Source organism: Clupea harengus, chromosome 24 (assembly GCF_900700415.2).
Source record: "Clupea harengus chromosome 24, Ch_v2.0.2, whole genome shotgun sequence".
Taxonomy (NCBI): Eukaryota; Metazoa; Chordata; class Actinopteri; order Clupeiformes; family Clupeidae; genus Clupea; species Clupea harengus.
This window is the reverse complement of record NC_045175.1, coordinates 1,620,207-1,647,161: the sequence shown is the minus strand read 5'-3', so window position 1 is coordinate 1,647,161 and position 26,955 is coordinate 1,620,207. Positions and strand designations below refer to the sequence as shown.

At 44.5% G+C, this 26,955-nt stretch overlaps 4 protein-coding genes across 15 annotated transcripts in view; 3 read left to right on the top strand and 1 right to left on the bottom strand.

Annotated features, from left to right (window-relative positions):
- The first annotated feature begins 138 nt into the window (after positions 1-138).
- Positions 139-16,588, top strand: nomo (nodal modulator). Its single transcript, XM_031562138.2, is given in 34 exon segments — positions 139-278; positions 528-573; positions 1,282-1,382; positions 1,803-1,909; positions 2,149-2,221; positions 2,424-2,459; positions 2,461-2,577; positions 3,168-3,305; positions 3,608-3,697; positions 3,985-4,090; positions 5,533-5,683; positions 6,008-6,179; positions 6,511-6,652; positions 7,284-7,415; positions 7,820-7,956; positions 8,234-8,321; positions 8,425-8,488; positions 8,757-8,852; positions 9,081-9,278; positions 9,789-9,871; positions 10,602-10,730; positions 10,733-10,760; positions 11,195-11,321; positions 11,692-11,805; positions 12,530-12,602; positions 12,605-12,656; positions 13,004-13,021; positions 13,023-13,143; positions 13,616-13,699; positions 13,863-13,973; positions 14,151-14,252; positions 14,598-14,717; positions 14,919-15,011; positions 15,328-16,588. Coding segments are annotated over 34 exon segments (3,498 nt in total). The 5' UTR covers positions 139-161; the 3' UTR covers positions 15,460-16,588.
- Positions 16,589-17,383: 795 nt separating this feature from the next.
- Positions 17,384-20,746, bottom strand: wdr83 (WD repeat domain containing 83). The gene is given in 10 exon segments (XM_012827507.3): positions 17,384-17,691; positions 17,855-17,969; positions 18,122-18,230; positions 19,208-19,275; positions 19,439-19,565; positions 19,852-19,900; positions 19,993-20,098; positions 20,188-20,308; positions 20,406-20,469; positions 20,471-20,746. Coding segments are annotated over 10 exon segments (960 nt in total). The 5' UTR covers positions 20,510-20,746; the 3' UTR covers positions 17,384-17,529.
- A 125-nt stretch (positions 20,747-20,871) lies between these two features.
- On the top strand, positions 20,872-22,216 carry wdr83os (WD repeat domain 83 opposite strand). Its single transcript, XM_012827517.3, has 4 exons — positions 20,872-21,017; positions 21,347-21,452; positions 21,677-21,774; positions 22,067-22,216. Exons 1-4 carry the CDS (start codon positions 20,968-20,970, stop codon positions 22,131-22,133), a joined length of 321 nt encoding a protein of 106 aa, XP_012682971.1. The 5' UTR covers positions 20,872-20,967; the 3' UTR covers positions 22,134-22,216.
- Positions 22,217-25,150: 2,934 nt separating this feature from the next.
- Positions 25,151-26,955, top strand: part of cacna1ab (calcium channel, voltage-dependent, P/Q type, alpha 1A subunit, b) — a 164,989-nt gene continuing 163,184 nt past the window's right edge. For 7 of the 12 annotated variants that reach the window (XM_042703637.1, XM_042703635.1, XM_042703634.1 and 4 more), the window contains exon 1: positions 25,152-25,974. The gene's annotated coding sequence lies outside the window, so the exon portion shown is untranslated. Of the gene's footprint in view, positions 25,975-26,955 lie in introns of all 12 variants that reach the window. The other 5 variants (XM_042703636.1, XM_042703632.1, XM_042703630.1 and 2 more) reach the window with 1 other exon arrangement.

The window sequence follows — 26,955 nt, the reverse complement described above, 5'->3', positions numbered from 1 at the left end:
TATATTGAGGTAATATTACCTATTACCTAATATTACCTATTTAGTTTATAGAGTAGAACTTGTCCATTTAAAGTTAAAATTCCCAAGGAGTAATGTGCAGGCCCGTTTTTCTTGACTGTCCTTGATATACAGTAGATACGCCTGAATCTGTTGTAAATGTGATGTGGTTTTGCCTTATTCTTTCCCAGATAAAGTTGTACACCAAACAAGGATCTCTAAAGTACCAGACAGATTGTGCTCCAATCAATGGCTATTTCATGATACCCCTCTATGACAAGGTACACTGTCACATTTGAATGATTTGTATGTAAACGACACACACACACACACACACACTGCACCCGATACTTATATTGCAGAGGTGTCTGCATTTCATTGAACGTGTGCGTACAACAATACAATTGTAATTCAGTCCGATATTAGAATATAACAAATGGAATGTAATAATTGTGTTCATTTACATGATGCTTTTGTAGATGTGTACTAAATTGACTCTTATGTACAGTAATTGAGATGTTTATTCACAGGGAGACTATGTGTTGAAGATTGAGCCACCGCTGGGCTGGAGCTTTGGTAAGGACCATCAGTGTTGTGACACTCACTCCATCCATCAGTGCCTCGTCACGTGGATTTGGATTTGTTAGTTCCAGTGCTTTAGACATCCCATCAATCTCTGAAGCAGTCACACGTTTTTCTCCATTCATTACAAACTCTTAAAAAACGTCCTGTATGCTGAGAGCAGAGGTACCACACAGCCGTGGTGTCCCTCATCTTATAGGGTTGCAATAAGGAGAGGCAGGACGCTAACTAGGGAACGTGTGGAACTGTCCTATCCACCTTGAGTGTGAAGATGCAGGAAGGCATGTCATTCCCATGAGGAACCATCAAAGCATTGATCTCATGCTTTGCATATTTTGAGGACAGGAATGTTTTAATGAGAGTGGAAGAAAATGTTGTGTGTGTGTGTGTGTGTGCGTGCGTGTGTGTGTGTTCACTGCCAATGAATGAATTAGATGCAGTCCTAATTTCTCTTGGGATTAATAGTATGTAATAATAATAATAAAAAGTAAACTGTTGTCTAAAGGTAGACCACACTATATCCTCTCAATCACTATCAAGATTGTTGTACTAATCTTCTGTCATTTTTATTCATTTAAATTGTTGATCCATATTTTCCTCCATATTCTCCTGATTTTCTGTCTGTCGTCCATTCTCTCTTGAGACCACCTGTGTAAGTAAATGAGAGTGTTGAAGACGAATGAGCTTTATCTGTGTCTCCAGAGCCCACCAGTGTGGACCTCCATGTGGATGGAGTGACGGATATTTGCACCAAGGAGCAGGACATCAACTTTGTCTTCACCGGCTTCTCTGTCTCAGGAACGGTGAGAGTGCGCTGGCCCATTATGTAAAAGCAGTTCAGCTGATGGCATTTTACTTCAAAGCTCAACTTTGTTTTTAGCTATCTGTGTGGTCCGTGTGGAGACCCTGATGTTGATATAATTCTTGGTTTTAATTATTTTTGACTGAGGAAAATGTGACCGGCCCATGTTGTTTCATGGCTACTGAAACATTATATTCTTTGTCATTGCTTTCCTTCACCGTGTGCCTACAGATGTAATTATTTAATTACTGGTGTTATTAACCCGGATCGTGTGTCTGTGTGTGTCTGTGTGTGTCTGTGTGTGTGTGTGTGTGTGTCTGCGTGTGTCTGTGTGTGTGTGTGTGTGTGTGTCTGTGTGTGTGTGTCTGTGTGTGTGTGTGTGTGTGTGTGTGTGTGTGTGTGTGTGTCCGTCCATCTGTAGGTTCTGAGCAAGGGCCAGCTGCTGGGGCCGGCTGCAGTGGAGGTGAGCCTGCAGAAGGAGGGCGCAGAGGGGACAGTGCAGACGGTGCTCACCCAGCCTGGAGGAAAGTGAGTGGCTACCGCCTGTGTGTGTGTTTTATACCCATCATGTTTTTCATCATATGTTATTAGATTTTTCCCCTTGGTGTTGTTGGCTTTATCAAAATGAAGTGAAATGTTTTAATTGAAAAAAAAATTACCGTGCTGAGCATGCAAACAGCAGATTTAATTCCTTGAAAGGGATATGTAGGTTTGTTTGTTTTATTTCACCATGATTTTATTTATTTGCTCGTATGTTTGTCCGACAGGTACACATTCTTCAAAGTGCTCCCTGGGAATTATGACATCACTGCGTCCCATGAGTCCTGGACTTTGGAGCAGGTCAGTTTCCCCAGAACTCGACCCCTGTACAGAAATATAGTACCTCAACTGATGTTGAGAACGATATCCCACTCCCTCCTACACTCTAGGTTACAAAACCAGGCGTAATACTCTGCTAAGATGACAGTTGAAATATATGGTGAAGGAGCTGTAATGTAAAGCGATGTGCTATATTGTTGTTTGTGTTGTGTGTGTCCTATAGAAGAGCACCTCGGTGCGGGTCTCCAACGCCAACGCCGCCGGCCGCTGAAGCCCTGGTGGTGGCGGGGTATGATGTGGCGGGGGAGGTGCGCAGTGACGGCGACCCCATGAAGGGTGTCTCCTTCTTGCTCTTCTCGGCCATTGTGAAAAAAGAGGTGACAAGCATATATATATTTTTTTTTCATATTGTACAATACTGAAAGGTTTTTGCTTTGACATGACACATTTTAGCTAGGACCTGGCCAGTGATGTATGCTTTAGTTTTATGTTAGTGAGCGGAAATGGTTTTAAGACGTTCTAGATTTAATTGCACTAAGAAGAACATAAACCAACGGCTGATGAAGTATAGGCTAGTGCACTTTGCTCCCACAGAATCAAAGCCATTGAGGTCGAAACAGGAACCTCTTTTACAGCCATTGATATCGGCGCCATTGCCTTTTCTGTAGACATGGCCTTGATGTGCCAAGATAGGCACTAAGGAAAACCAACACTTGCAGGCTTTATTTCAAAAGACAAACATTAAAAAGAAACCTACACCACTGACCAGTCTGAACAGGAGAAGAGTGCAACCTTCTATTTTAATCTCCTCATTTTAGAGTGCACTACAGGTTCACTGGCAGAAGTGTTAGTTGCCCATAACACCTAACTCCACGCCTGCTGTGTGCTGACTAGAGCTAATGTGTTTCGTGTGTTTGTTTTCATGGCGATGTGGTCTGACCTCCTCCTTCTACCCCTCTCCTGGCAGGACGTGAGCGGCTGCAGCAGAACTCCGGTGGACGGGGTCATGCTGGACGACGACGCGCTGGCCTTCCTGTGCAGCGCCCTGTCCGGGGAGGACGGCACCTTCAGCTTCCCGTCGCTGGGCAGCGGGCCCTACACCCTGGTGAGACCAGCACTGTTTGCTTCAACAGCCTGCCTCATAATAATTTAGTGTCGAGAAGGAATTAATACGATCAGACATTAGACATATTGTGACCCTTCCGAAGGGCTCTGCAAACACCTATATGATAATTTAAGACATGTAGTAAGAAGTGAGTGAAAATGGATCAGTCAATGGAATTGCTGTCTGTCTGAAGCGCATTAAAAAGGCCATATGAGCGTGATGATTACATACATACAAGAGAGATGAGTCAGTGCGACTGTGCTCTGGAAAGGAATGCTAATATGGTTCTGGTGTCTTGTCAGGTGCCCTACTATAGGGGTGAGCGCATCACGTTTGACGTGGCTCCATCCAGGATGGACTTCAAGGTTGAACACAACAGTCTGAAGCTGGAGGTGAGTGATGCTTTCAGTCAGAGGATCTGTCATGTAGTTTTGATTGGTGATGGACCTGAATCTGATCGGATGAACCTGAATTGAGTGGTCACAGTTTACAGTTATCTGATTCCTAGCTGGATCACACAAGAAACAGTTGATGGCGTATAATGGATCACTTGTTGTTTGAGCATAAAATGTCATTTCACATTTTGATGCCAAAGTATAGCATATTTGAAATATAAATAAAAAAAATGATATCCTACTAAACCGCCAGCCTACAATCATCTTGATTTCCCCTCCCTCAGCCAATCTTCAGGGTGATGGGCTTCTCCGTGACGGGCCGAGTTCTGAACAGTCAGGAAGGCGAGGGGGTGCCGGACGCCACGGTCACCCTCAACAACCAAATGAAAGGTAAGGCGGATGGACGTGGTGAAGGATTAAGTGCCATCGGTTTGTTTTGGATGTTTGCATCACATGTGTTGGCAGCCATCTGTATAGCTCAAAGAATGAGGTAAGATGTGCCTTTACTGATTTAGTTCCAGATCGTTGATCTTTGACTTTGACTTGGACCATGACCAACGTACGTAGAGTGTCTTAGTAAGGTGTAAGGTGCCGTCAGAACAGCTTCATAGCTCCTTGGAATTTGATTCTACAAATCTGTGGAACTCTACTGGAGGGATGGAACACTGTTCTTCCTAAAGATACTCCCACATTTGGTGTTTTGATGATGGTGGGGGAGAGCGCTGTCTAACATGTCGGTGCACGATCTCCCATAGGAGTTCAACTGGTTTGAGATCTGGTGACTGATTCAGTGACCTTTTGACCCCTGGGGATGGGGCATTGTCATTCTGGAAGAGAACTCTCCCATCAGGATAGAAATGTTTCATCATAGGATAAAGTTCATCACTCAGCACAACTTTGTACTGCAGTGACCCTTCCCTCTAAGGGGACCAGTGGACCATGTCAGCAACATGCCCCCCCCAGCACACCAGAGCCACTGGATCCCCTCACTGTGTGGGTCAAGCATTCAGGCCTGTGCTTTCTCTTGGTGTATGCCACACATGCACTCGCAGAATATGGTGAAGGATGACTCATCTGACCGGATCCCTTTTTTCTACATCTCTGTAGAGCGGTCCCTGTGGTTTGTGCACCACTGAATGTGCGTTCATCATGTGCATTCATCTTTGTAATGAGGGGTTTATGCACTACAGCTGCTACCTACTATAGTGTCACTCTCTGTGTAATTGTCGACAGACTGTTCTTGCTGACAGTCTGATCACGTCCTGCGTCAGCATTCTCTGTCATCCCAGGACAGAGTTGCTCTTCTATATGTTGCACTAATGCACAGGCATCACGGTCATCGCATATGCGCCGTGTACCACAACTTCAGTCCTTCAGTCAGTCATTTTCTACAGTTTCTTTAGTTATTGAACGAAACACACAGGTGCATCTCTGTAGGGATCCTTTCCTTATTCCTTTAGAATAACATTCATGAGCCTGAGTCGGTCGCGAAAACAAGCGGGTTGCTTTGATGTGTTGGCTTGCCTCGCCTCGTAGGATTCTGTGGTAAAGCTGTTTTGTGGGTGCTGTTTTAAGCGTTCTAACTCGATTTCAATTAATTGGCCTTTGTAAAAACTTGGACCCAAAAGATCTAAAAATAGGGCCCAGGTTGAAAAATCCAGAAGTTTCTCTTTAATTTGTCGTCCCGTCTGTATATGATGATACATTGCCGCTCTCTGTCACAGTCATATAAAGGCAAAGATGTGATCCTCAGAAGGCATCAGTAACACCAGAAAAGATGTATTATTCACACAAACAATCTCATCATTTATTTAATTTTTTCTTCCCCACAGTGTTGACCAAAGACGACGGTTCTTTCAGACTGGAGAACATGACGACGGGGACCTACACCATCCGGACGCAGAAGGACCTCATGTTCTTCGAGCCCATCACCGTCAAAATCGCCCCCAACACACCACAGCTCCCCGACATCATCACCGCTGGGTGAGTGCTGAATGCTGCGCTTGAGAACACAATGAAGCCGTCCGTGGAGAGTTGTGTGAAACTAGATCGGCCATTTTTATAGATGGTTTACATTCACCTGATCTGCTCTGATACATAGTAGACGTTGACGGCAAATGGAGTTCTGCTCAAAATGTCAATGACACAACTATATAGGTCATAGTTGATGATCATTGATTTTCATAGTTGTCTGCGTAGATGAATGTGTTAGTTATATATACATTGATTTTCATAGTTGTCTGCGCAGATGAGTGTGTTAGTTATATTCATTGCTGTTTCACGTATGCATCTCTCTGTCTGTTCCAGCTTCAGCGTGTGTGGGCGCATCGCTGTCTCTCGTCTCCCAGAGGGCATGAAGCAGCAAGGTCGCTACAAGGTCACCCTCACCCCCAGCGGTCAGGACAAGGCTGCCACTACTGAGAGTGACCACATGGGGGCGTTCTGCTTCCAGGCTAGACCAGGAGAATACAGCATACAGGTAGGATGCCACAGCACAGAGACTGCAGACTGCAGCACATACATATATGTATGAGGCGAGTGTAGGATGGAATCATACATGCTGTTGGATGTGCAAATGTGCTTCTCCCTTGAACACTGATCCACAATTTTCACTCCACGAAATCTTCATTCCAAATGAATGATGGGCATAAAAAACATATATAATTATTATTATTATGAAAATGCTCAGCGCTTCTCTAGCAAGCAATGAGCTCCCCATCACAATTAACCCACACAGACAGCTAGCCCAGGTGAGCGTGTACACTGACTGTGTGTGTGTGTGTGTGTGTGTGTTCCTCCTCCCTGTGCAGGTGACTCTTCCCGACGCAGAGGTGCGTGCGGGGCTGGCCCTGCAGCCTCAGGCGCTGGAGATCTCCCTGGTAGACCGGCCGCTCAGCGACCTGCTCTTCACACAGTTCATGGCCACCGTCTCTGGCAAAGTCTCCTGTCTAGGCAAGGCAACTCATCTCATCTCACCTGGGTTGAACAGTGGGGTTGCTGCCCCTTAAACAGTGGGGTTGATGCAATTGAACAATAGTGCATGAAATTCAGCAAGTTCATTGAAAGTTTGGGGAGTGTCATGAAATGAGATTTTTTTCCCCCTATACATTCAACAGCAGCGCGTCACCACTGAGTTAGGAGCGCCGCTGCTGAAATTTCATAGGGTTTATTTCTCATGATGACAGATACTGCTACATTCGTTAGCAAACTAAAGATATTGTAGTTTAATGCTAGAGGCCTACGGGGCACAGCACTTAGCCCAGACAAATGTTAAGTAAGCGAGTACTGTATGAGACCAGTGGGAACCCTGGATAATGACATGTCAAATATCACTATTAGGTCTAAACAATGGACAAAATACATAAACTAGTGAAGGGAGATCGATGGGGAAACGATGGCAATTTGGAATCTATTCAACACAATTATTGTCCATCTGTGTTCATGTTCAGTTTATTTGGGGGGGTTGTGGACCAGGACGCCCATAAAAGTAATGCAGTTGGGACTCCATTAGAGCTGAGTCATAAATTGAGTCATGATAAACGTGAGCGTGTTTGATCGTCTGTCTGGGTCTGCTCTGCTGCAGTGGCCTGCGATGACCTGACGGTGACCCTGCAGCCCATCAGCAGGCAGGGCGAGAAGCACGTCGTTCCGCTCTCCGGCAGCAGCGAGACACTCTCGTTCTCCTTCGATGACGTCCTTCCTGGCAAATACAAAGGTAAGGTAAGGGAGGGCTGGGGGTTGGGGGGGTTGGTGGCTAACCGCTCTCTTGATTATTCTTGTGGTGTGATGAATTTGGCTGTTTGTAACATTGTACTTTTCATTATTGGGGTTAATGCCATTAACGTCAGTGCAGAATAAGATGGTAAGAGCCTTTGCTGACTGTGTACATTGGGGTGAAAATAAATGTATTGATGATAATTGGACCTCATAAACTGGATGATGTGCAATAACAAAATGACACACTTAAATGAAATGCTAAAGTAATCTTAATAAACAAAATGGCTAAGGCTCTTAAAGCAGCCAATGGGAGTGTGTTATAAAGAGAGGGGGCTTGAGCGATCAGTGCTGTTGCACCTTGAATGAGTGTCAGCGTCGTCTCCTCTTTTTGTTTTGTTGCAGTGAGTGTGTCCCAGGAGGACTGGTGCTGGAAGAACAAGTCTCTGGAGGTGGAGGTGCTGGACGCTGACGTCATGGGTGTGGAGTTCAAACAGAACGGCTACATCCTCCGCTGCTCCCTATCGCACGCCATCACTCTGGTACGAGACAGACCCCCAGACTCCTGATTCGATCGAATGGAATATGCACTCTCTGTATAAGTCGCTGTCAGTGATAATCATCCTAGAGCTTTTTTATTTTTGCGTTGTTCGGTAATCTGCTTTTTGTTCTTCTTGTTTTCGATCCAGCTAATGCAGCTTGGTCGTCAGAGAAAATAGCTTTGAGCTTTTTATTGCAACGCAAATCTTTCGTATGATGTTAGGAGGTGATTCCAGTTGCTCAGTGTTGCAATGTTAAACAACCTCTTTGATTCTACAGGAGTTTTTCCAAGATGTCAGTAAGCCGGAGAATGTTGGCGTGTACAATCTCTCCAAGGGCATCAATCGCTTCTGCCTTTCCAAACCGGGTGCGTAATATGAAAATATCTCTTTTTGGTCTTGTAGGCCTTTGATATTTCAAAGCACGCCCTTTCCCCTCCAGTAAATAACTATATTCTCATATCTCCGCAGGTGTCTATAAAGTGACCCCTCGTTCCTGTCACCAGTTTGAGCAGGAGTATTACACTTACGACACGTACGTATCCTTCACTCCTCACAACGTCTGTGGTGTAACATGAAACCATGACTAATGTTGCCGATCTCGCCCACTGCGGCTTAAAACTGGCTTGTGCCGTCAGCCCACTTCAAAATGATTCTCACAAGTCACTATTGTGACAAGCACTGGAGTGAATATTGAACCGTTGAGGGTTTTAACCGTACTATTTTTACAAGAGCTGAGTACACTTGTGTCAATTTATCCTGAGGACTGAAAAATGGATGTCATAACCGGGTCAATGTTACAGGTCGGCTCCCAGCATCCTGACCCTCACAGCTGTGCGTCATCACATGACGGGGCTCATAACCACTGACAAACTGCTGGACGTGACGGTCACCCTCAAGTGAGTCGCTCAATAAAACCCAGCACCGTTGTCTAATCTCGTCAGCCCACCCTCCAACTCGATTGAAAATTACGATTGAAAAGTGCCTACGCTTGACTGCATCGAGTTGTAATACCCACAACTTGTTTGAATTGTAATATCATGTATTGCTGTGCTTTTGAAATATGTTATGTGGTAGAAGTACATTGTAAACGCTTGCCTCTGTCTCGTGGGGCTGCCCCCCGTCAGGTCGTCCATCGAGAGCGAGCCTGCGCTTGTGCTGGGGCCCCTGCGGTCTCTGGAGGAGCAGCGTCAGGAGCAGCAGCTGCAGGAGATCGTCCTGCGCCGGCAGGAGCGCGAAGCCGCGGCGAGACGAGAACCCTGGCATGCAGGAGAAGGCCGACGAGCTACCGGGCCTTTCCACTACGAGTTCTCCCACTGGGCCAGGTACGGCACGGGCTGAACCGCCCGCAGACTCTAGTCTCTAGTAGTTAATTGCCAGGGAGCAAACATGATAATGAAAATGTGCATCTGTAGTGTAAGTTGCTTTGGATAGAAGCGTCTGCTAAATGAATAAATAGCGTAAATGGATTTCGTTTTCTCTTGGCCCTGAGCCAGTGCTTTAAAACTTGCGTGCGCAGTCAACATGCACAAGTCCACGTGGACACAAAATTCAGTGGGAAATCTGCACCGACCATCCTGGTGACGGAATTTGCATATTGCGCATCGTGCGCCGATCTAAATGTAGCCGTGTCCGCAGAACTATTCTTAGAGCTTAAGTTGTCATACATGGATACAGTGGCATGGATCACATATGCCTTTAGATATAGTTCAGGGTCATTATTGTTATTACTATTATTATTATTATTATTATTATTATTATTATTTAGGTCTGGTGTTTGAGGTCATATGATAGTTTGATTTGCAATAACAGTGCTATCCTACATTCTGCTGCAGAGCTGGAGAGAGGATCACAGTGACCCCCTCTTCAAAGGAGCTCCTGTTCTACCCACCTGAAGTGGAGGCCATCATCACTGGAGGTACAGAGCCTTATGACTCATGTGCAGTTAACACAGCTCTCCTGACAGTGTGCAGTCTGCAGAACTCCTGCAGTGTCCTGAAACGTACAAATTCAAGGTTTTTTTTTTTTTAGTGTTGTTAATCAATAAAAAAGGTTAACTAGTTAGTCGCACAATTTTATTTAATTGCGATAAATCGCCTTTTTCCTTCTTAAGACTGAAGCTTGTAATAATGGATATTAAAATGTAAAACCACGTAATTAATGAGGACCAATACAAAGGAAGTATATTTCAATTCAAATACTGTATTTCAATAGTATCTTAATCACAAAAAATGTACTCATTTTGACAGCTCTAGTTCTTTTTGATTGAGTAGGAGAGTTAGTATGTCAATTGTATTCAATCCATTCAGTTGTAAATCAAAACCAGCAAGCGAGGACGGCAGTTTCTTACTCTAAATTGCACGTTGTGTTGTCGACCCATTTTAAGCCACCCTATAAGCAAGTGTGTTTGTTACAGCGCGCGTTGCGTGCACAACGCAGGCTTTTGCCGTCAGAATGCAAGTAGTGTGGCTGTCTGCTCTGATATGAATGTGTCCAGGTGTCGCCATTGAGAGAATAATAGAATGGTTGTGTCAAAGGGAAGTTCGGCTTGAGTGCAAATCAAAGCAAGAGCATAGGGCCCAGACTCCGTACTTTGCATTACGTTTGAACCTTTAAAAAAAGAGAGTTTGCGGCGTCCCTCTCCACAGAGTCGTGTCCGGGCAGGACTGTGAACATCGTGGGCCGGGCTGGGCTCTTCCTGGATGGCCGCGTGTCTCCGGAGCTGAAGGGGGTGGAGATCTCCATCACCCAGAGGGGAGCCACGGAGCCTGTCGTCACGTGCTCACCGATGACAACGGGGTCTACAGGTCTGTGATGGTGTTCGATGTGTACACACCTTATTATTATTATTATTATTATTATTATTATTTTTTTTTTTTTTAAACAGTCACTTGACATCAAGCTTGTAGCTGTACGGCTGAGAGCCTCCAATTTCTGGGTTATCTTTGGCTGTTTTTATAGGCAATTTATTCAAGACCGTTGTCGTTAACTACTTTTATGGACCGTTTTCTTGACAGTTTAACTGCTCAAATGCTCAGCGTTGATGTAGTTTCACCCTGGCCGATGAGCTAGAACCGCCCCCAGAGCAGCAGTAAAGAGGAGTTACTCTACCCAACTGCTTTCCTGTGTCTGCTTCTCCCAGTGTTGGCGAATCGAAAATGAAATAAAATATGGTAGACATAGTCACGCTTAACCCTGAGAACCCCCACTCCACTGGTCTAACTGTCCCTTCTCCTCCCAGCGTCGGCCCGTTGCACAGTGACCAGGAGTACGACATCAGTGCCAACAAGGAGGGCTTCGTCCTCACCCCAGTGGAGGGCACGACGGGAGACTTCAAGGCCTTCGCCCTGGCAGGAGTCACCTTCGAGGTACAATACGCAGCATGACAGAAGTCAGTAATGTCATGGGATGCAGACCAAGCGTCACTTCCTGTGTATGCCCAAGCAAGACCATTTAGCCTGCTATGGTAGGCGCATTTGACTCACTTACTGAGGTTGATGCAGCATCCATTTTGTAATTTCGCAACAATATTAAAGATGCTGTGGAAATGAATTATAACGGAATTATTTCTCATGCGTATACATGAATTGCAGCCTCATGTGCATGTGTTGTTAGTCTAAATCATCTCCTGGACAACGATTTCAATCAGGAGAATCTGACTTCCACCTGTAACGTCTGTTCACTTCATGAGATTTCACTCGTCCACCGTCTTGATGCCTCTTCCTTCCCTCCACCCAGATCAAGGCGGAGGATGGGCAGTCTCTCTCCGGGGTCCTGCTCTCCCTCAGCGGGGGAAGCTTCCGCTCCAACCTCCTCACCCAGGACACCGGCTTCCTAACATTCAACAACCTGGTAACAACATTGACTGTGTTTGTCTGTGTTATTAGCGTAGCTTCCTGGGTAGCATGCCCCAACCTTGATCCTCTTATTTAGGTGTGCATTCTATTTACGAAAAATTGATAGGTGAACTACACTGCACTTATAGGCCTAAACTTGTTTCTGTGTTCATAGCAAGTATATTAAAATATAAATTGCTAATATTATGAATCAGTTATGGTATATTTTAAACATCTACCGGTCTCTTTATACACACACACACACACACACACACACACACACTTTCTTACATCCAGTTGTACTAGAGGTGTGAGAGAAAATCGATACAATGTAGTATCACAATATTTTTCGGCACAGTATCATATCGATACAGCGGTGACTGATCATATTTGATATTATGATTTAAATTTTATTTTGGTACGTCCACTCTGATAATTGCTTGTGAAGTCCACAGTATGGAAATTGGAAAGGAAGCTAGAGTGTAGAACTAATTTACTAGGCCAAGATGGCTGCAGAGACTCCCAGTATACGAAACGCAAAATAAGGGAGAAATAATTCGAATTCGATTGCAGAATCGAATCACAATACTTGCTGTATTGTAAAATGTAAAGAACCATAATAATATTGTATCGTGGCCAAAATATATCGTGATCGTATCATATTGTCAACTCTGTGGCAGTTACCATCCCTAAGTACCCATGTGCACCAATCATAACACATCCATTCTTCTTACCTTCAGAGCCCAGGTCAGTACTACTTCAAGCCCATGATGAAGGAGTTCCGCTTTGAACCCGCCTCCCAGATGATCACCGTAGGGAGGGCGAGAATCTCCAAATCACCATCACAGGCTTCAAGACGGCCTACAGGTAAAGCCCTCTGACCCCCACCGTCCTTCAAAGAAGCGGGCCTGATATTAGCAGGTCAACTTCCTGCAACCAGTGATGTTGAGCGACTTCCAGTTCTTGGTTTTGTCTAGTTTTAAAATCGTTGTTCGATAGTTCCGCACTGCATCCTTGAATGTTTTTTTTGTTTTCTTTTGTTTAGGATTCTGTAAAAAAAAAAAACATAGAGCCATGTAATGTATGAGACTTTAAATGAAGTGTTCCTTGATGTGACTTTATTTTCCAACATGGTCCCATCCAAAAGTTTTGATGAATTCATGAACAACTCATCAACCCATCCTTTTCCTGTGTCACCTTTTGACCTTTTGTAGTTGCTATGGCACGTGCAGTCTCTGAGCGGCGACGCAGAGTCGGTGTGGCGGTGGAGGCGGTGGGCCAGGGCGAGTGCAGCATCTACAGCGAGGACACGGTCACCGACGACGACGGGCATTTCAGACTACGTGGTCTGCTGGTGAGTGGGACCCTACGGAGGATGATTGAAGCGAAACCCCCTTTTCACCGACTCTCTTACTTACGTGAGCGGCGACGCAGAGCACAACAGCTGGCAGGCAGTTTAGTTACCTAAGTGCGTTATATAAAGACGACATGCATTATTTATTATGACGAGATGCATTATTTACGATGATGAGATGGTGAGCAAAATGAGGCATTGTTCTGTCTCACTGCTTGTATAATTTTCCACTTTTCTAGTACACGGCACACTTTGTTTGTGTGTTGTGATTCTATCTACTTTAGTATGCTTGTATAATTTTCCACTTGTCACTACACGGCCCACTTTTGTTTGTGTGTTGTGATTCTATCTACTTTACTATCTGCTCGTCACTGTGGTGATGTAGAATAATGACATTTACAAATGTCCACGATGTTGAAACAGAATGTCCGTAGTCTCTGGTATGTTCTCTAATGCGGTGTCTCTTTCGCAGCCTGGGTGCAAGTATCTCATCCAGCTGAGGCCCGAGGGCAACGACCACATCGAACGAGCACTGCCCCAGCACCGGCCAATCGAGGTGAGCAAGAGGGTGTCACATGACCTCTGTAGTATAACCGTCACGGAAGAACAAAGAAGTTCCTCTCCAGCATCATTTGTCTGAGAGTTCCTCCTCACTTGCTTTTCATTCGGATGATTACAACGTGGTTGACTCATTGTGTCTTTGTGTCGGATGACCGTAGGTTGCCAGCAACGACATTGAGGGGGTGAACATCATAGCATTCCGACAAATCAACCAGTTTGACCTCAGTGGCAACATCGTAGCTCCACCTGAGCACCTGACCTCACTCTGGGTAAGATATATATATATTAATATATAAACATATATATAATAAAACCACACATGTCTGCGTTTGATATCTGTACTTTTATTCTCTATGTTTATGATGTGTTTTTCTAGATTTTGTTGGCAACGATGCATATTTTATATTAATTTAGTTTGTAATGCGTGTCTCTCCTTCACATCTCAGGTAAAGCTTTATAAGAATGACAACCTGGATAACCCCGTTCAGAGTGTGTCCTTGGGACAGTCCTTCTTCTTCCACTTCACTCCACTGAAGAGAGACGGAGAGGTACGGGGTCATTCTGTCACTTCAACTAAATCTCGGCAGGATGTGCCATGTCATCTGCGATGCACCTTACCGAAGCAATTTCTTAGGAGGATATTGAAGCTTGATGGCTTGGCTCATTGAAATTCAGTTTGATCTGAGGAACTTCATTATATTGTTCTGAAGCTTTTTCTTTCCCCTTCAGAAGAATTAAGAATTCATTTTTAAGTCCTCTGATGTATTTTTATTTATTATTATTATTATTATTATTATTATTTGTATGCTGTAGCAGTTTACACCATTTTCTGTCTCAGACTGTTTCTCACCACTCTGTCCTTGTCTGTTTTTCTTTTGTCCTTGTCTCTGCAGAGCTACATGCTAATGCTGGACACCACCCTCTCTCGCTCCCAGTTTGACTTTACCCTCCCCCAGGTGTCCTTCACATCCAAGGACTACCACAAGCACGTCACCCTGAACTTCAACCCCTCTGTAAGCTCCTTAGCAAAGGCCTGGCCCCCCTTCCACTCCCCACTTAGGCACTGTTGAAGTCCCAGACCTTTTTTTTTCTGGTCTGAATAGATAGAAAAATACTATATGAAGATCATGAGTATTTAAATTAATATTTCAACGAGGTCCAAGTTGGTAACGGGGTTGTTTATCTTTTGTCACTGTTTTTTTTTTCTCCTGCAGAGGAAGGTCCCTGATCAGGATGTGGCGCAGGGATCCTACATTGCCCTTCCTCTTACACTACTACTTCTATTAGCTGCATACAACCACGAAAAGGTATTTCTTTCTGACCTGTTTTTGATCCTACACTTCAAAGTAGTAACCATATTAAGAGAAGCCAGAAGTTTGGTCTGTTTCAATTTAAAAAGAATAATAATTCAATTTACTTCATCATAAGATAGTCTTGGGATAGCCTCTATTTGGTGTGGGATTAAGTGTAACACCTCTGGTAAAAAAAATTGTAATGATTTATATATATATATATCAAAACGAATTCCATCATTGCACAAGTTAAAAAAAAAAAACATTGAGCTGACGTGAACCGTAACCTCCGCGAGAGCATAAAGGCTAAATTCCGTGTGTGTGTCCCCAGGTGATCCCTCTGCTGCTCCAGCTGGTGAGCCGCATGCAGGGCGTCCGCTCCCTGAGCCAGGCCAGCGGGGACAGCCTCGCCTTGGACGAGGCCAAACGCCAAGCCAAGAGGCTCAAGGCCCGCCGGACGTAACTCCCACCTCACCACTCCCCCAACTCACCATCACTATCGCCACCACCACCGCCGCCATACCCCAGAGACCCTCAACCCCACCGCCAGTTACACCAGACTGCGCGGTTACCACATGGTCCCTCTCCCAGAAGGCCGTGCTCCTCCATACAGTCTTTGAACTGCTCTATCTGTTCACCATCCACCTGACAAGATACGGACGGTGAAGACTGGTGTGTGAACATGAAGCTCTTGAGGTCAAGTGTGTTTCGAAGATGAGGAGGAACCAAACAGTAGATTATAACAAATAATATTGTTGCGAAATAAGATCCCAACAGTAGATTAGAATTATCAAGGACTGAAATTTCCCCACCCGGGTTTTGGGTGAGGGTCTTCATTCTGTCCATAATGTGGTCTTCACACGGCCTGTTGTGACCTGCATCTTGTGGTTGTGCCATTCTGGCTTGCCATTCATATGTTTTTAGGTGGTAGTAGATTTGGGGGTGACTGTTAATTCTTTTATATGGTTCCTGATATATTGTGGCTGATGGTATAATGTGAACGTGTGTGTGTGTGTGTGTGTGTGTGTGTAGGTATGTGTGTATGTGTGTATGTATACGAGTATGCATGTCTGTGCAAGTGTTGCTCAGGAAGAATTTGTGATAAAAGCAAAATCACAAACATAGGTCCACTTGAACACTCTATAGAAATGACTGTGGTCAAACAGTGTAGCTAGCGATTAATTGAGTAATTTATTAATTTATTAATCCCTGTTTTAGAACCTCTGAACTAATACAGTGACTCCGATGAAATGGATTACTGATATGATCTACTTAGTGGTACTCGTTAAATTGACATCCCTAACTTAAATGTCCTACATCCATGCAAATTCACTTGCTAAAATGAAACACATGAGACGTTTTTGTAAATTGGTTAATTGTCTTGATTTTTTTTATAAAACTAATGAAGCCAAATGCTGTTTCAGCAGGCAGCTTAACCTGTTTTGATTGACTGCTTGAGCGGGCAGCTTAACCTGTATTGATTGGCTGTATTTTTCTCCCAAAACCTTGCGGTTCCCGGGTTGAGGAGTGTGATTAGCAGAGAACGACTGAGATTTGATAAAGGTGAATAAAAGATTTTTGCGAGAACTGAAGTATTGTTTTCTTTCTTTCTTTCTTTCTTTCTTAACTGTTGTGGTGCATGAGGTAGAGGGGTAGAGGTTGTGGCTGTAGGGATATGTGGTTTCAGGCCCCGCAGATGTGGCAGAACTGGTTATATTTAGGATATGAGGTCTGTGAATTTGGACTACATGCCATAGGCCACTTGCAAACAAAGAGAGACACTTATCCATCAGGGTATAACGGATTAGTCTTCATATCCCTATTCATCTCCAAAGTAAAACATGATTTAACCTCAGCACTTAATTAAATGGTGACTTCAAACTCCATTAGGGTTGATGGTGCCTTGCCCCTTGGGTCTCTTCCAGTTCTAGGTTAATTAATAATTATTCATTCAACACAAATGACCACTGACAAATGGTGCTCAACTGGGCTGATGGCCACTGGTCTAGTTAAGATGTGTCAGTGGACCGTCTTGGACTTTCCTTGCAGGCAAAGTTTTGGCTTCATTGACGGCCAGATGCGGCGCCCAGTTCTGACTGAAGCGCCAACTAAGGACCGTCGGTAAACTAGCAGGATGTGGGCCATAGATTTTGTGAAAGGGAGAGTGGATTGGTCAGTTTTTAGTCAAGTCTTGGACTTACTAGCACATCTTTTTCTAGTTTACGTGATAATCTATGGGATCCATTGATTAGCTGTTCATTACATTATTTCAGAGGTCTGGTGAAGTTCTGGCCTGTAAAACCAGAGGCTGTGTTTTGCTGATTTAAAATGACCCTATTATACAGATATATAGTCAAATTCATCAACATAAAAAAATCCATACGCTGTTTTATATATAAAAAGAACTTTATTCATGGCTTTACAAATAGGTATGTAAACTAAATATTCACAAAATATTTGCCTGAGATTTCAGGTGTCACTGAAAATCAACTATGATCTAGATTCCTTTCCAAACTAAGAGTAATATTCTACATCATTCTGAAGGCTCCATGGCTCCATCCTCTGTGTCCTCTGGTTCCGCCCCCCAAACCTGAACACGCCCCTCTGTAGCAGTAAGGAGGAGGGGCTCCGTAGGGTGAATAGACAGCGATTGGACGACCCCTTTCCCAACGGGCAGCTTCAACGTGACTGATCCCTGAGGTGACAAATGCAGCAGCAGCAGAAAAGAGAAAGAAGCTTGTCAGAACTAAACTCCATCTGAGCTCCGAGCTTTGTACATCAAGCAACATTCCTTTTTCATTTTCCTTGAAATTATATTCTATCTTTTTTTGTATATATTCACAGCTTCCTATTCTCACCTCCACGAGGTCCCAGTAGTACACGTGGCCGTCCTCCGAGCAGCTCAGCACGTGGGTGTCTTTACTGGAGAGGCAGCAGTCCATCTTGTAGCTCTTGTTCTGGTGACCCGTGTACCTGTTTCCAGAGACACAGTTGCGGTTCATAGGGACAGAGACCAGGACAGAGACCAGGACACAATATAGGACAGAGACCAGGACAGAGAGCAGGACAGAGAGCAGGACATGATATAGGACAAGGAGGAACTCTGGGGAAGTGTGTGTACTCACTCTCCCAGCATCTCGCCGGTGTTCTTGTCCAGCAGGCGCACCGTGGAGTCGAGGCTGGAGGAGAGGGTGCACTGGCCGTCCTGACTGAAGCACACGCAGGTGATGGGGCCTGTTTCACACAGACACAACACTTACACACACTGCTGTCGGGCACACAGAAGATCAGAGGTGTAGATCACACACACACACCACACACACACACACACACACACACACACACACAACACTTACACACACTGCTGTCGGGCACACAGAAGATCAGAGGTGTAGATCACACACACACACCACACACACACACACACAACACTTACATACACTGCTGTCGGGCACACAGTAGATCAGAGGTGATCGAGCCTTTGTAGTGAGTCTGTCCCGGGACAGATTACAGGGGACCATTTTAGTCACCACAGGGCCAAAACCCACGACTACTGATGATTTACTCAGTGACCCTTACAACAATCGTCTTGCTTCGTTCTTCCCTCTTCTGACTGGCTTACCCCACCCGACCAACTAAACTCAGAGTAGGGCTGCGGTCGGATGGTCCGTCTTTTCCTATCCACTTTTCCTTGACCTCGATGGGAAACGTTGTGAGGTCAAGGGAAGATGTGAAGTAGAATTCACAACGATTTAGCACTGCAGTTGTCTTTTCCTAAAAGAATCCGCCTGCACTTACACCAGACTACTAATTATGAGAAGGTGGATGTTATTGTTGTGGGTCACATTGATTGGTTGTTGATTAGGTTGTTGTTCCTGCCGCAAGGAATTGTGGGATGGTACTATCTTCTTTCCTTTTGTAAAGGATGGTCCAGTGTACCCTATGCTAAAGGAGATACTAAAGGAAGTACTGAAGTACCTTTCCTAAACATTTAGAGAATTCAAACAGCTCTCAGCATGGCTGCCATTTAGATACTTCATATACGTCATATACGTCATTTCACTCAGTTAGTAACCTTCCATAGCAAAAAAAGACTGAACGGGGCCCAGGTGTTTTTCAACAAGGATGTTCCCGAACAACAACACAGTGTTGATACAGTGGTTTGTGGAAACAGCTAAATCTACAAAGATGCACACTGTAAAAACACTTACTGTTGATGAAGTCTGCATTGAGTTGTCCCATCCGCAGGTCATAATGTCTCACTCTCCCATCCACAGATCTGTAGAGGAGAGGGATTCAGTCCAGGACAGTCTTAAGTGTGATCAGTCATTTTAGTGCATAACTATAACCAGCTGTAGGCCACTGAGGGTCACGCATTAGTGCTGCAGAGTCAAGAAGCCTGTGGTGTCAGCTTTAAAGTCCAATGTGACTGTGGTACTGACCCAGTTAGAACTTCATGTTCCAGCACCTTGAGGCTGCTGACGCCGTCCCGGGCGTCATCCAGAATCTGAATCACATCCATTCTCTGCGAGCGGGTGTCCCAGCATCGTACGGTCCCGTCAATGGAACCTAGACAGCAGGGGAGTATTCCAAGTACGTGCTTCAATCACAAACCAGGGTGAGTTAACACAGAGTAAGCCTCCTAAAACAAGAGCCCTATGGCTTTGTATTGCTATGGCTAACCATAGGGCTCTTCTATTAGGAGGTTGACCACTAATTCTGAGGTAACTTACTTTGGTTTGTAACTAAAGCACGTATTTGGAATACCCCCACAGGTGAATCTGTAACATTGTACTGTCTGTCTATGCTCATATAATGTGTTGTCTGGAGGGGAGAAGGCCCCATGTTTCCTTACCTGACAGAATTATCGAAGCTTCCTCATTGAACCGCACGCAGTTGATTTTCTAGAAACAGCAGCAGGAGACAGCAACTATTACAAACTGTAACGAAAGTGACCGTTTACAGAACTGTATGACCACAGGGGTTGTTCACTCACTCCGGCGTGGCCTCTCAGTTTGCGGGTCACTTGTCCTGATGCCACATCCCATAGGATCACCGTCTTGTCTGAACTGCAGGAACAGACCTGGCTGTTGTCGTAAGATCTATACAGCAGAGAGGGAGAGGTGAAGAAGAGCTATGGACACTCAATACAGATATTCCCACCGATAGCATCAGGAGAGTATATACTCACCCATCTGCATCCAGCACCTCGTAACCATGGCCACAGTAGGCCTTTAGTAAGGTTCCCCTACTGACACTCCAAAGCTTCAACGACTTGTCGCTGCCACAAGTCAACAGGTAGTTTCCATCGGCTGGGAAAAGTGAAAGATCAAGATTAGATCAGATGCATTTGATATAGCATAAGTTGACGCTATCCTCCCGAGCGGTTATGCCTGGCATTTGTCTTACCATTGAAACGCACAGCTCTGACGGCTCCTTGTTGACAATCTATAGTTCGGTGCAAGTGCTGTGGGAAGCTGTGGAGGCTGTGGTCGTGGTGCTGGAAATGCCATCCTTTACACTGGAGTATGTGATGCTAGCAGGTGAGATATAGCCTCAATATCTTCAACATTTATAAAAGTCTACCGCTTTCTGTCCATTGAACTTCTGGGAATGTTACAAATCAGAGGCTTTTTTCTTTACGCATGAAAATCCAAAGAGTGGAGTGTTCAGCAGCTGCTTTTGCTAAAGCTAATACATTCACATGTAGATTGTACCGTAAACAGAACCTCGCGAGTCCCGTGGTGTGGCGCAAGGAACACTGGGATGTCATTATTCCTATCATAATAAAAGTCTTTGGATTTACAACGATGCATGTAGGATAATCACAAATACTAAATGCCTTTACTTTGAAATGTGTATAGTGCCTTCACTAATCGGAACCCGACTTCCTATCCCTTTCCTGGTGATCTGGGCAAGGCAAAGTGGGGTTTAATCCTGAAAGTAGATTCATAAACCGTTGTTTCATACAATGTCCATTAATAACATGGCAGATCCTCGGCGACAGAATAAGATTTTCCGGTGAGTTGATCAAGCCTGAGGTCCCGGAAGCTGGTTTAGGGACTCGGCTACCTTGATGGCTGATAATTGCCGTTGAACCGGCTACCTAGCTAATACGATTAGCATGTTTGCCTACTCATACTCATACTAAAACGTGATGCAATTCGTTAATCCTGGATAGAATGTCATGTATTCTTTCCGATGTTTCTCTTCCCATGGAATGAATTAGAGATACTTGATGATTAACAAATGCTATGTTAACTCTTTGTTAAAGCAGTGAATGGATAATGATCAATACAACATTGCTCTTGTCAATTAACTAACATTCTATTATATCTTTATCCCTGAAGCTACAAGCCCCCCAGTACAGAGGCGAACCCAACCATGGAGGACCCAACACCTGACTATATGAACCTGCTTGGCATGATCTTTAGTATGTGTGGCCTGATGCTCAAGGTGACCTTCTTCAACAAGTTACACACCAACACGTAGACAATACCCCCGACTAGTGTACCTGATTGTTATATGTTATAAATATGACCTCATTTAGAGTCATTTGTAAAAAATTAGACAGACCATAATTGCAGGAGGATATGCATTTCCAAAGAAGACAAGGACTGTTGTGTGTAGTGCGTTGTTGTCCTTTTTCTAATTATTTTCTTTCTCTTCTTCTTCTGCAGTTGAAGTGGTGTGCATGGATTGCAGTGTACTGCTCCTTCATCAGTTTTGCCAACTCGCGCAGCTCAGAGGACACTAAGCAGATGATGAGCAGTTTCATGTAAGTGAACGACAGACTCACTGTTACATTCTGTGTGGATCACCATTCACATTGCAAGAATTCTTGGTTCTTAAGCTTGTCGAGTAGGGCAGGCCCTGTTCAGTTTGTTGTTCAGGGCCACCGATGGCATATATGTCCCCTATATGTAGTATTCACCTTCATTGTCTTCTCTGCTGGCATTCCCATTGAGTTTGCACTGAGTCTTACCGTCCTTCATCTCTCTTTTTCTCTTGCTCTCTGCCCCCCCCTCTCTCTCTCCCCATTGTCTTTCTCTCTTCCTCCCGCCATACAGGTTGTCTATCTCAGCCGTGGTGATGTCATACCTGCAGAACCCACAGCCCATGTCTCCGCCCTGGTAGTTCTGGGTCCGTTTGAATGCCTGCCTGGGCTGCCTCAGCAGTGAGAACAACAGCATATAAACAGAGAGAGAGAGAGAGAGAGAGAGAGAGAGAGAGAGAGAGAAAGAGAAAGAGAAAGAGAAAGAGAGAGAGAGAGACGGCCTGAGAATCAGAAAGCAGAGACAGGTGGACCACTGACCCACTGAGCTGCCAGGTTGAGGACACACTAACGCTGAAAGTCAGAGTGGACAAGAGGGCGTGAAGGCCCCGATGCTCCGGTTGCTAGCCAAGGTTTGCTCCCTGCAATGGACTGCTCTGCTTCATTTTTAATATAGTGATTTATTGCACTCACCGTATAAAATAAAAAGTGTTTTTTAATGTCAATTGGGATTACTCTCTCTTGCCCTGTTTTTAGTTTCTGATGTGACTCATGTGTGTATTGAAAAAGCAGAGCTTCTGTCGTGTGTGTGTGTGTGTGTGTGTGTGTGTGTGTGTGTGTACGCGCGCACGCACGCGCCTGCTGTCATGCTGTGCAGTGCTGAAGTTTGAAAACAATGTTCTGTGTAATGCAGATTGCCTGTAGTAATATTATAGTGCTTTTATTTTGCTGGTTCAGTTGTTCATAATGGTGAGTGAATTCCTCCGTAGCAATAAACCCGCAAAGACCCTAAACTATAAATCACGCGCGTGTAAGCCTTAATCTTGCGATTTGTTGCTAACATGGCCAGAAAAGCTGCAGAGCTCTGCTATTCCCCCCCTTCACAGGCAGTAACTGCTGATTCGTGTGTGCTAGTTACTATGGTAACCAGCCCTTGGATCAATCTAAAACAAAGCTACACCAGCTTACTGTGAGATGTGTGCTCAAATCTTTTCTTTTTTTTTTGTCACAAGTACATAAAAGAACGTCTGAGTGCACATAGCACATACGAGTCCAGCTTGTGGAGGCTTCACATTAGACCGACTCCTCGTAGGAATTCCTCTGCCCTTCCTGTGTCACCAGTCCTTTACCAACTTCACCCAAACGTTTTAACTGAAGAGCCGTTGTGTATTGTCCTGCAGTGCATTTTATGAAAGGGCTCAGCCCTTCCCACAACATCACTCTGGGATCCCAGGTCAGTCACTCCATCCCCCATCCAGCCAATCAAAACCCTGAAACAGCAAAACAAAATGCATGGAATGCACAAAAACAATATACACACACACATATATATATATATATGTGTGTGTGTGTATATTGTGTTGGTGCATTCCATGCATTTTGTTTTGTGTATATATATATATATATAATGGACAATATACACTTTTGAGGTCTGGAAGAGAACAAATGTATATGCAAGACACTTGACTATTAGGAAGGAACAAACACATTAAACCCTCTACAAAGTTAAGTGTGATACTTTGGCCGTTAAACTTCGGTTAGTTCTCTTCAGCTAGGTAAGATGATTTTGAGGCCTGATTACTTTGATCAATGCCACACCAACCCTTAGTCACTTTCTGTTGCATTCACTTTTCTTTTCAAGGTGAAACTGTTAGTCAATGGATTATGTGCGGTAAAAGTCACTTTCTTCATTCAATATTTGTGGTATTTAGCCCTTGATCAATCACACTCACATTTTCCAGATTCCAGTATCTCAATAAATACTTGTGCACAGAGCTGAATACATTTCAATTTGATATTAAAAAATATAAATATTGCTGATACAACACAATAATGATGACGCAATCTGTTACAGTATTGTAGGAAAGGACTGTCGAATAAACGCTGACTTGCTGCAACTGAAATTGTCATATAAATCTCTCTAAAGAAACAAAGTGACTCCTCAGCTTCTCTGCGCATCCGGCCTCCTCCGAAGGCTGATCCTGCCACACACATCCTCCCCGGCTGGATCTGTCTCCCACTGAGCCAGCATGGACTCGTGAGATTAAAGCATCAACCGGATTTGTATTGTTTGATTTGCTGCTGAGAGTAGATGTTTAGCCGAGGGAGGAGTGAGGGGTGTGGGGTGCAAAAGAACCAATAAATTAGCTCCATCTGAAAAACTTAAAACCCATACATGGACGGACAGACGGACGGGGAGCTAAATATTGGTCCTCGTGCACCCCACCCTTGTCTTGACAGATGGGTGGATGGATCGATAGAAAGACACATGGATGAATAGACTGATGGAAAGATGGATGAAGTATCAAACAGACCACTACACAGAGAAAAAAAGGGCATCTCCAGTCATCTATAGAGAAAGTGCATGGCAGGAACTGCCTCTGAGACATTTCTGAAGTGAGACTTTGATCTCCTGCTGATGTCGGCGCTATGAAATGAATGGCCAGTGACCATGAAGCCCTGAGCATTGTTCCCTAAGAGCAGAGCTGGGAGGAGGACGGTGCGACTCCGGGGTCCAGATGTCTGTGCAGCATCTGGCCACTAGGTGGTGTGAGGTAACCTAACATGCTTCAGATCAATTAATTGGAATTGACTGCTCCGTCCAGTGACCTTTCAATGTGAACTTTAACCTGACGTCCGGTACTTCTGAGTTCATAATATACTGACAAGATTGTCTTGATATCTTCGATGATGCCCCTAAAATGGCAGCTAATTTCGTCCTTGGTATTACCACAACCACCCCCACCCCACTCCACCAGTCTTCCTAGTATTTGCTCTCTACCTCCACACTCCAGGTCTTGGTCAAGCTATCCACCTGTTACTATACTCCACATGACATGACTATCCTTATTAACATGCGGGTGTGGGTGACTATGAGTGTGACTGGAATACATTCAAAGAAGCGCATTGATTGCATCAACAGGTTATCTATCTTTTTGGTTAATACCTTACAGATGGTGTGTGTGTGTTAAAGAGGGTGTGTGTGTGCCTGTGTTAATTTACTGGGGCAGATGTAAGTGTTCTGTTGTTGGCAGTGATGGGCAGGACTGTTGTGATGAGAAGCTGAGTCAGCATTCTGTCATTAGGCCATCAGACACACACACACACACACACACACACACTCTCACACACACACACACACACACACACACACACACACACACACACACTCTCTCTCTCTCTCTCTCTCACGCACACACACTATCTCTCTCTTTCTCCCAAGGGAATGATCGATAACATTTAGGAACACAATAGAAGTGACATGATAAAAAGAGTTATAGCACCTTAACAAAGCTTACTTGGGAGCGTTCTCCCAAGTGTATTCAAGCCGACAGGTGTGAATTGGTTGCTTGGAGCTTTGTACACACACACACACACACATTCGCACGCACGCACGCACGCACGAACAGATAGCGAGTAGAGAGAGATGGTGAGAGAGAGATGTTTGTAACCCGCCTCCTGTGAGATTGTAGTGGCTGCGTGCGCAGTGGCAGGAGCCGTGCGCTTTACAAAACAGAGCATTCCCCTACCTCCACCGCTCAGTGTGTCACGGCGTCAGCGCGCAAAGACTACGCAGAGAACTCGGGCAACACTCCGATTGGAGGTCGGGAGACGAAGAGAAAAACAGCCCGTGGACACGATCATGCGATGTGCTGGAGATTTGCGCACGAGACCTGCCTGTCAATGCTTTTTGTACCCGTGTTGAATTAGAACTGATCTTCATTCAATATATTCTGTTAGTTTTGTAAATATTTTTTTGCCACGAGTCTATAATGTATTAAATTACGGCATGCTACGGATATGAAGATGGCTTGTATCTCCTCATATGTGGAGAGGGATTTTATCACATTCGGCACTACGAGTTTGGCTGTCAGTCACCGCACCTCATTTGAACTACAGGTGCGCACCTTACGGTCCCTCCGGTGCGGGTCGGGTCGATACCCTGAAGAAACTTGCTGTGATTTGACAGAGCTTATTCGTCAGGTAAGACATACAAACGTAAACAAATGTAGCCTTTCTCCTGTATTCTTCCAAAAATGTTTCTGAAGGTGTTAACGGTCATAGACCGCACCACCCGTCATTCACGCCGCTCACGTGAAACACCACCACTGAATGGCGAAGGAAATGGCGTGATATCAACGAATTGGGCTTATTTAGAGCACTTGGAGTAAATCTCGTCGGGCAAAACGCTGCGTGATTAGCACACTCAGAGTAGGCAGTTTAATTTAGCTGAATTTTGTCATTCCACTCCAAATCACCTAAAATCTGAATTTTTTCCCCCACATAACCCCTCAGTTTTTCTCCAGATTTGTATCAGGTAGAGACTGCACGTTCTACAAATATGGGCACGGGCCACATTTCAGAGTCCAAAAGTTAGCAAAAAATGGCCATTTGTAATTAGGGTACTCACATGGATTTCCCCTCATGCACTGTCCAATGTGTGATGTATCATTTTCAGACCCTGACATCAACACTGTTGAGGGTATCAGGATGATACTGCAACTAACTTTCACCTGAAAAGCCTGAGTCAGAGATGCAGATTAAATCTATCTTCAACAATTTCAAAGATAATGTGTGAATTGGGGTTTCAACAATCTTTTTTTTTCAGATTTCAATGTACCAGTAGGAATTCTTTCCACTGACAAGAAATATTGGTGTGCATTGTATTAGGTGTCTACGTGATTTAAATAAAGCAAAAAGACTTCACAAATGTATTGCAATTTGGAGCTGTGGAAAAAGATGCAAAAAAAGCCCCAAGCTGTTGTAAATACAACAGAGTGAAATGTCAGTGTTGGCAATTAAGCTATGCAGAAATTTTGCTTGTATTATTCCGTATGAAGCCATCCCCTTTTCATCCTCAGCTGTGTTTTACAGACAGTGTGTTGTTTGATTCCAGAATCTGCTGGTATTTAATTGGATCTTTTCTTCCTTCTACCAGTAAAATGTTCCCCCGCTTCGTGCCAC